Source organism: Eptesicus fuscus, chromosome 20 (assembly GCF_027574615.1).
Source record: "Eptesicus fuscus isolate TK198812 chromosome 20, DD_ASM_mEF_20220401, whole genome shotgun sequence".
NCBI classification, from domain to species: Eukaryota; Metazoa; Chordata; class Mammalia; order Chiroptera; family Vespertilionidae; genus Eptesicus; species Eptesicus fuscus.
Window position 1 is genome coordinate 15,891,644 of NC_072492.1, and position 9,974 is coordinate 15,901,617.

Genomic DNA, 9,974 nt, shown 5'->3' on the forward strand with positions numbered 1-9,974 from the left:
GGTCATGGGTTTTGGGGTATAAGTTCTACTATAGTATATGGTCCTAAAGGGGTTGTTTACACCCAGCACTTAATATTCTAGCAGTTAAATCATTGTGTTTTTAATTTGCATTTCCCTGGTAATCAATGAAGTTTAACATCTTTTTAGATATCCACTATTTAGATATTCTCTTTATGTCAAGTGTCTGCATTTCTTGTCTATTTTATTAACTACGTTTTTATTATTGTACTAGAGGCCTGGTGCACGAATTCATGCAAGGGTGGGGTCCCTCAGCCCTGCTGGCGATCAGGGCCATCTCTCCCAGTCCAGGGGAGGGACCGCGGGAGGTTGGCTAGCAGTGGGGGAGGCACTGAGGGGGGTTGGCCACACTGACCACCTGGCCGGCCAGGGGGGAGGGACCATGGAAGGTTGGCTGGCCGGTTTGGGTGGGGGGGTCTAGACTGTGGGAGGTTGGCTGTGGGAGTGCACTGACCACCAGGAAGCAGCTCCTACGTTGAGCGTCTGCCCCCTGGTGGTCAGTGCGCATCATAGCTACCGGTTGGTTATCCGGTTGTAATGGTCTCTTAGGCTTTTATATAGAGAGATTATTTTCCATACAATAAACTGTAGTAAACCTATTTTTGCCCCACCCTGTATGTTGCTAATGTTTTCTCCCAGGTGTTAGCTAGCCAACACCTTTTTATTTTAAAAATATCATACTTTTAATTTAACCCAATGTACCCCTCTTTTCCTTTATGGTTTTGGTGTCTTATTTTATTTCTTTTTAAATATATTTGTATTGATTTCAGAAAGGAAGGGAGAGGGAGAGAGATAAAAACATCATTGATGAGAGAGAATTATTGATCGGCTGCCTCCTGCACACTCCACACTGGGGATGGAGCCCACAATCCAGTCATGTGCCCTGATTGGGAATCGAACTGTTTATGCCCATTCTTGTTTCATCTGTACTCCTTTCCTCTGTCCTGATATTCTGAAGCATAGTTATTTTATCTATAACTATTTTCACATTTATCTCTAAAGGTAAAGATTTAAAAGATAACCATAATACCATAATCATACATAAAATATTAATAGTTCATCATTTCAGCTCTGTAGTTGATCCGATGTTGTAAAATTTGTCAAACTAGAATCTTACATTTTATACAGTTGATTGATATATCCTTAAATTGATTTTACTCTATAGTGCGTCCTTCCCTCCCCTCCCTTTTCTCTTTCTCTCTCTCCCTCTTTCTCCCCTCCCCCTTATCTTCTGCTCTCCCTTGTTTTTTTAAATATTTTTTTAATTGATTTTTTACAGAGAGGAAGGGAGAGAGAGTTAGAAACATAGATGAGAGAGAAACATCGATCAGCTGCCTCCTGCACACTCCCCACTGGGGATGTGCCCGCAACCAAGGTACATGCCCTTGACCGGAATCGAACCCGGGACCCTTGAGTCCGCAGGCCGACGCTCTATCCACTGAGCCAAACTGGTTTCAGCCTCCCTTGTTTTTTGAAGAAACTAGCCTATTTGTCCTATGGAGTTTTTTACATCTGGATTTTTCTCAGTAGGTTTTCATGGTGTTAATATGTTCCTCAGACCTTGTCTTTCCTGTAAATTGGTAGTTAGATCTAGAGAGTTGCTCATATACAGGTTTGATTTAGAGAGTGAAAGGGCAAGACTACTTTTTAGGTGGTGTGTGGTATATACTTCCATCAGGAGGCACATAATGTTTGCTGTGTCCTTTTGTAATGTGAACAGTCATTGATGATCTAAAGAGAAACTTGCCTTTCTCAATTATGTTGTTACCCGAAAGTTCATCTAGTAAAGGCAAGATAAATGCTTGATTATTTTGCTTTAGTTTTCAATTTTAAGAATAATGAGTTGGTGTTTTCCCAGCATCTCCAAAAGTGACCAAAGAGGGTGTTTTAGTTTTTGTTTTGAAAGTATTATAAACTCATGGATTTACACTTTGAATATTTTTCAATCCATTACACTTACTGTTTTTATGGATGCACAGGATGTCCATCTTTGGCCATGGGAAGTTTGCTCAAGTTGACTCCTGGGTCTTCTTATTGAGACCATTGTAGGCTTTGGTAGCTTCCTTGCTTTGTAGTGTGACAGGTTGTTCTGGCAGCTCATATCTTTTTCTATCCCAGACCTGGAATCAACCATTTCTCCAAGGACCACTGGTTTATTTTAGTGGGAAATGGTATTTAGAGTTATCTGGGCACTAGGTTGGTCGTTTCTGAATTGGTATTATTCCTAGGCTTTTCCAGTGGATAGAGCGAGGAATTAAAGATGAAATACATTCTAAGTTCATGCTGTACTTTCTATTCTGTTTCTACTTAATATCACCAATTGTCTATGTCTCCCATTCAAAAATCTCATGTCAGCAATCTCAGTCATTAGCCATACTAATATAATTATTCATTTCTTTTGACCCACTGATACACCACAGTTCTCAAAATTAACATTACCAATAACAAAAAGATGTATGAAAATAGCTTTTTTTTTTCCTTTGGGGACAATCTCATAATGGATTTTAAAGTCATTTGGAATGTTTCCTGTTTGTGGGTTCATTTGTTTGATTTTATTTTATATTTTTAGGGATAGCCTTTTTTGTGTTACTTAATTTTGCTTTGTAATTATAAAATATATTTACATGGTTTTAATATCTAAAAGGAGATATAGTCAGAAATTTGGCTTCTTTCTCTTGTCTTACCCTAATCCCTCACTGCTCCATGGGTTTAACAGTTTTATAATATAAGGGAATACACCTGCCCAGCCAGTGTTGCTCAGTGGTTGAGCATCGACTGTGAATCAAGAGATCATGGCCGATTCCCTTTCAGGGCACATGCCAGGGTTGCAGGCTCAATCCCCAATGTGAGGCGTGCAGGAGGCAGCCAATCAATGATTCTCATCATTGATGTTTCTATCTCTCTCTCTTTCTTCCTCTCTGACTGTATTCCCTGTGCTATACTTTACATCCCAGTGACTATTCTGTAACTACCAATTTGTACTTAATCCCTTCACCTTTTCCACCAGGCTCTAACCACCCCCTTCCCTCTGGCAACCATCAGTCTGTTCCCTGTATCTGTGAGTCCGTTTGCATTTGTTTATTGGAATCTGATTCTTGTGCCTCATCCTCCTACACACCACCATTTTTCTTCCTCCCTAGTTTAATAATTGTATTTTAAGCTCCTTAGTGCGAAGTGTTAGGCTCTCTGTAGACTAGAAATTATGTTTCTTATGCTGGATGATTGAGTAATAGAGAAAAATACAGATTGTTACTTACAAATACTGTCTAGTAGTTTTATAGCATAGAATAAGCTGCTTATTTTATTGTACGTGTATGGGGTATGGTGTTGCTGGTTAGTTCTTATCAGACCTCACCCAATACTTAGACCTTTCTGTGTGTGTATATGCATGTGCGCTGTCACTGTTTCTAGGTAGAATCGGAGTTAGTAGCACAATTATCAGGGGCTCCTTTTTGTAGGAAAAGATCTGCAAAGCTAAATTATTGTTTCTTTTTGAGCCTTTTTCCTTATACTCCTCACCTGTTCATTTTTACCATGACCTTAGAATTACCTTAATTTTTCTAAAGTTTTGATAAATTTTGTCAACAAGTAGGAGTCTGTCTGTCTCTTAAAATAAAGTATCCATAATATATCTGGTCTTAGCTGAGTTGTTTTTTTAAAAAAAAAAACACATTTAGTAAGTATTTACTTTAAAGAAATAATTCCTAGCAGTGTCTTTTGGCTTATAAAGTGGAACTTGAGTCCCTCTAGTGGATAGAGTATAATTCACCTTCCAAGCTTGAAACCGGAAGATGAACCAGCTTTCAAACACTGTTGTTCTCATCTGTGCTGGCGTCCCCTCTCCCCAACTAAGAGGCAGTGCTTCGTTGGTCACTTGATTGGCTTGAACATTAGACAAGATTCACCAGTCCTTCTCATCTGCCCATGTGATCCTGGTACCCTGGTCATTTCTAGCATGTGATCTCACAAGCTGAGCCTCCCCAGCTTCTTTCAAGCCTCAGCAAGTTTAAACTCAGATTACAAGTTGGTGCTTTTAAGCCATGCAGTTCGTTATAGAAAAGAACATTGTGCCTCCAGGGTGTTTGAGTTGCCTTGAAGGAAGTAATCATACAGGCCCATTTGGGGCACAAGTAGATTAAGGACATTTACTTATTAGAGGAGTTGTTACGTACTGATAGCCAGAACCATGGTGTGGCAGCAGAAGGAACCTGGGTTTGGGATTCACGTCCTGACTTTGCAGTTACTACCTATGTGACCTTGAGCTGGTTATGTAGCCTCTCTGTCTTAGTTTTCCCTTCTGTAAAATGGGGAGGTGTTAAACCTATTTTCCAGGGTTAAGTATTTAAAATAAACTTGCAGCGCTAGCCAGGTGGCTCGGTTGGTTGGGTGTCATCCTGTACACCAAAGGGTTTTGGTTTGATCCGCAGTTGGGGCACATGAGGAAAACAACAGATTGGCGTTTCTCTCTCACATTGATGTTTTTCTCTCTCTGTCTCTCTCCCTTATCCTCTTTCTAAAAATAAATAGAAACATAGCATTGGGTGAGGATTAATTAAAAAAAAAAAAACATGCCAAAGAAAAGCCTTTGTGTTTTGAGTGCTCTATGATTGATAGCAGAAGTCATGGAAATTTCCCTGAGTTCATTACAAATGCATTCAGTTATTTCTATAACTTTCCCCTCTTTTCCCATTCCTTCTTTTTCTTTCAGTCACCACCAAGTAAGCGAAGAAAATTAGAGAAGCCAAGGAAACCCATCACATTTGTAGTGTTGGAGTCTGTGATGAAAGAATTATCCCTCAAAGCATCATCTTTGGGCTCTGAGACAGTGGAAGAAGGCATAGCAGTTGTAACGACGTGGATTGAAAAAATTCTCACTGATCTTAAGGTACCTGTATATACATTGAAGAAGTACTTATATCTTTTATTTTATTTTCCTTTAAAAAAGAAAGTGGGGGGTGTTTTGAGAGTAAAAAAAGTGATTTTGTATAAAATTCTGTTTTTTTCCTCTAACTAGGTCCAGCATAAACGAGTTCCGTGTGGAAAGGGGGAAGTTAGCCTTTTCCTAACAGCCATAGAAAACTCCTGGATTCATTTAAGGAGAAAGAAAAGAGAACGAGTGAGACAATTGAGAGAAGTTCCTCGAGCTCCTGAGGACGTCATCCAAGCTTTGGAAGAGAAAAAGTTCACCCCCGAAGAGTCTGGCAGTAGCCAAGATTTGGCCCAGGGCCCCCAGGAGAGTGTCCTGTGTGGGCCTGCTCTACAGGAAGGCGAGTCAGCCACTGTTGAGGGCCAAGGCCCAATCCAGGATTCGCTTTCCCAGGAAGGAAACCCAGGACCCATGGAGGATGAAAGGAGTGAGGAAAAGGGAGACATGGAGGTTTTGGAAAGTTGTAAAGGCTCTAGCAATGGAGCCCAGAACCGAGAGGCTTCTGAGCAGCTCATCAGCCCAGTGTCTGAAAAAGAGACCCCTCTCCAAGGAGTGGCTGGACATTACCTTTTCAAGTGTTTGATAAACATTAAGAAGGAGGTCGATGATGCCTTAGTTGAAATGCACTGGGTTGAGGGTCAGAACAGGGATTTGATGAACCAGCTTTGTACCTATATACGTAACCAGATTTTCAGGCTTGTTGCCAGTTAACTCTAAACTTCTTGCACAGTTGGAAAAATTCTATAAAGCAGCTTGCTTGGAGTGACCTGTGGGGTGGCAAGAGGAATTCTGCCATGGACCTATTGGTAGCATTACGTGGAATTACCTTTAAAAACAAAAACAAATAAATTCTTTTTAGACCTCGCCCCAATCCACTTTTTTTAAGTTACAGGGCATTGTAGTATGGTAGTTCAGGAGGAAGAATTGTGATTATCAGCATCAACAAAAAGCCATCAGGAAACTCATAATGGATTTAAACCTGATTTAAACTGATTACCTTAGCTTTAGACTGCTTCTCTGAGGCCAAAAGGATTATTTTTGGAATCTGGTCTGGGTCAGAACTGTACAGAGCATCGTGCTTTCTCATCCCCCAAATGGAGGCAGTACACCTGGGCAGATAGGCTCTGTACCCTCTTCTAGAGTCACCTTCAAGACTGAAGACTTTCTCTGGGTACATATGATTGACTGCCTCTGAGTCAGTCCTAGGAAAAGAACTGGCCTGATGGTAGGTGATGGGAGAGTCAGGGAGAGGAAGCTTAGTAATGCCAGAAGAGGGGCTGATCTGGGGAGTGCCTGGAAACGTCACATTCCTGACTCATGTCCGTTTTGATGTTGCTTATTCCAGAAACAATTAGGTAAGCAAAACTCCCAGATGTGAGTGACTGAGACACAACAGAATGAAGCCATACCCCTACCTCCAACCTGTTGAAAGTACTGTTTGTAGTAGTTTTACTAGTATATGACATTTGAAATGGAGCTTTGTTTTGTTTTTAATATGAGTAATTCTGAATTGAAAACTGTCCATCCTATTTGAATCCTGGGGTTGGGGAAATATATTCTTGAGTTTGAATGGGTAAATGACGATAAAAATAAGAAATGGAGTAAGCAGTAGGTTGCTTAAGAAATTCTCATCTATTGGCAGATCAGTTGTAGCTGATCAATTACTACTTTTGTGTTGGTTCTTTAGTAATCCCCTCTGTACTTACCTACCTGTTAGCATAGGAGAATTCTGAGGCCAGGATAACCATATTCTTAAAACACGTTTCTAATTGGAATGTCAGGGCTCAGCAGGAATGCCTCTGGAAAAAGTTTCTTTTTTTTGTTCTCTTGGTGTTTGGGGTACTCTCTGCTTAGCTTCACTTTCAGTAGTGGAGTGTTCTATTTAGACTGAAATTTTTTGAGTATGGTGCCAGACAGAGTCCCTTGTTACCTACAAAGAAGACCGGAGCAGAGTAGTTAAGCCATACTTTAGAAAGGTGGCTATTGGTTAGGGCAGAATACTGATGACCTTGGCATATTTTGGCAGTAGCTAGGCCAGGCCTTCAGCAAAGATACAGGAAATGAAAATGGGATTATGTTATACCCCCCTGTAGCGATGGAAACAGCTGCAGAAGATACCATATTAACCCATCAGTGTTCTTAACCTGGTCCGTGAGCCTCAAGAGAATCATAAACCTCCTGGGTTGTTTTTACTTTATTCAAAAAAATTTTTTTAATCTATTTTTATTGATGTCAGAGAGGAAGGGAGAGGGAGAGAAAGAGATAGAAACATCAATGATGAGAAAAAATCATTGATCGGCTGTCTCCTGCATGCCCCTCACTGGGGATCGAGCCTGCAACCCCAGCATGTGCCCACACCAGGAATCAAACCATGACCTCCTTGTTCATAGGTCGACACTCAATCACTGAGCCATGCTGGCCGAGCCTGGGTTGTTTTTAACAGCTCTGTGAGCATATGTGTTTTGTTTTGTTTTGTTTTGTTTTGTTCCTGGAGAGAAGGATTCCTGACTTAGAACAGTCAATAACCCACTCAGGATTAGGAACCACTGTTATAGTCCAACCTCTCATTTGATAGGATGAGGAGACCCGTCTTGGCCTAGGGTCACACAGAACCAAGATTTAATGCATAGCCTTGGATTCCTCTGGTCCAGTAATCTCCTGTGCTCACCCACACCAGCCTGCTGTATTGACCTCTGATGACACATTTGAATCATATGCCAGACCCAAACCAAGGTAAATTTCTATCTTGATAGAATTTTAGGATAATTGAGTTAGGTGGCAACTAGTGGCCAATAAGTATTTATTTTTTGCTTGTTTGTGTCACTTAAAAAAGAATCTAGCATGTGCTCATTAAAAGATTTGGAAAAGTGAAAGAAAACAGCAACAAAGTCCCTCCTAGTCTCAACCTTCTCAAACACAACCACTAATGGTGTTTTAGTATTTCCTTCTAGTCTCTTTCTGTAGATGGGGTGTGTGATTGGGTTTAACTTTGGTTGTACTCATGCTGTGTATTTTATATTACGCTTTTTTCATTTAATACCTTGTAAGTATTTTTCCATGTTATAACAGTAGTGCATTTATTTATACTCCTTGCCTGATCAAAATGTATTTCAGGCACAGTATTAGCCTTTATTTAGATCTAGTACTTAGAGATTCCCAGAGAATAAGCTATGTAACTGGAGGACCAAAGATGTGTGCAAGTTTCATTGCCCCAGGTTTTAGGCTTGGTGTCATGGAGGAGGTTTTATAGGTGTTGTCAATGCACTTAGAGTTTAAAAGGTATGTGACAAGGGAAGCTTCCACTGCTAGAGCTGTGAGTGCCTTCTTTGCATTTGGATATCTAATGAGAACATTGAAAACATTTTTAAAAATATATTTTTAGTGATTTCAGAGAGGAAGGGAGAGGGAAAGAAATAAAAACATCAACGGTGAGAGAGAATCATTGATCGGCTGCCTCCTGCATGCCCCACACTGGGAATTGAGCCCACAAACTGGGCATGTGCCCTGACCAGGAATTGAACCATGACTTCCTGTTCATAGGTTGATGCTCAACCACTGAGCCATGCTGGCTGGGCCATTGAAAACATTTTTAAAAGACATATAAAAATTCTTTTAGGGCCCTAACTGGTTTGGCTCAGTGGATAGAGTGTCGGCCTTCGGACTGAAAGGTCCCAGGTTCGATTCTGGTCAGGGCATGTACCTTGGTTGCGGGCACATCCCCAGTAGGAGGTGTGCAGGAGGCAGCTGATCGATGTTTCTCTCCCATCGATGTTTCTGACTCTCTACCCCCCTCCCTTCCTCTCTGTAAAAAGTCAATAAAATATATTTTTTTAAAAATTCTTTTAGTTATGCATGTACTTTATAATTGTGTGATATGTGATGTGATAGCATATACCTTTGGTATAGGGGGAAAGGGAATTTATTTTCTTTAAAGAAATAGGTTATTGCCCTGACTGGGTGGCTCAGTTGGTTGAGCTTTGTCTTGTTCACTGAAAGGTCACCACCAGTTCGATTTCCAGTCAGGGCACATGCTCACGTTGTGGGCTTAATTCCCTGGTCCCGGTGCATGTGGGAGGCAGCCAATCTGATGTTTCTCTCTCTCTCCTTTCCTCTCTAACAAAATCAATAAAAACCTTTTTTTAAAAAAAAGAAAAAAAAAGGTTATTGACCCATGTATGGTGTTGAATGATACTTGCCTTAAATGTCTGGAGGTCAAGTTCATATTGATGGGTTGGTATGGAATTAAATCTTTGGGGTATGATCTTAAATTCTATTCTGGTCCCTGGCACTGGCTGCTGATCTTCTACAACTCAAATGGGAACAGAAGCTGAACTTGTTTTCCAAGGAGGACTAAAGCTTCTTTTGTTCTTTGGAATCTGTTTTGTTTCCAACAGTTTGCTTCCCTCACCCCACATCCTTGCCTGATTTTTCACTTACCAGAGCAATGCTTCATGTCCTAGCAGGGTTGGCATCTCTGTGGTAGAGTTTCAGCTAATCTTAAGGGTTCATATTGATAGCTATGATGTGATTACACCAACTTCTACAAGTAATAAAACTGCAAGGTGTGGAAAACCCAAGGCCTCTTAAAAAGTGGTAGTAGCACCCGGCTGGCGTGGCTCAGTGGTTGATCACTGACCTGTGAACCAGGAGGTCACAGTTTGATTCCTGGTCAGGGCACATGCCCGGGTTGTGGGCTTGATCCCCAGTAGGGGGCATGCAGGAGAGTGCCGATGGACGATTCTCTTTCATCATTCATGTTTCTAACTTTCTGTCCCTCTCACTTCCTCTCAAATCAACTAAAAAAAAAAAGGTAGCCCCTCCATCTTAAACCACAGCATTTTCCTCTGTGGCCACACGGGGGCACCTTTGGCCCCTTTTTCAAGCACCTTAACTGCACTGTGGGAATGGATCAAATTGAGCGCTTGGTATTTTCTTGAAATACCCATTTGCTACCCAGATAAATATTTTTATGTAAATAAAATTTGAAAAATAAAGGTAGAAAGAAGAGAAAAATCGATTACCCTGTGGT

General features: G+C 40.9%; 1 protein-coding gene across 1 annotated transcript in view; it reads left to right on the forward strand.

The window, feature by feature from the left end:
• METTL16 (methyltransferase 16, N6-methyladenosine) overlaps window positions 1–5,810 on the forward strand; it is a 62,021-nt gene extending 56,211 nt beyond the window's left edge. Inside the window, exons 10-11 of the mRNA XM_008147900.3 lie at window positions 4,727–4,903; window positions 5,033–5,810. Coding sequence (XP_008146122.2) covers window positions 4,727–4,903; window positions 5,033–5,656 — 801 coding nt within the window. The 3' untranslated portion in view covers window positions 5,657–5,810. The remainder of the gene's footprint in view (window positions 1–4,726; window positions 4,904–5,032) is intronic.
• Window positions 5,811–9,974: the final 4,164 nt, after the last annotated feature.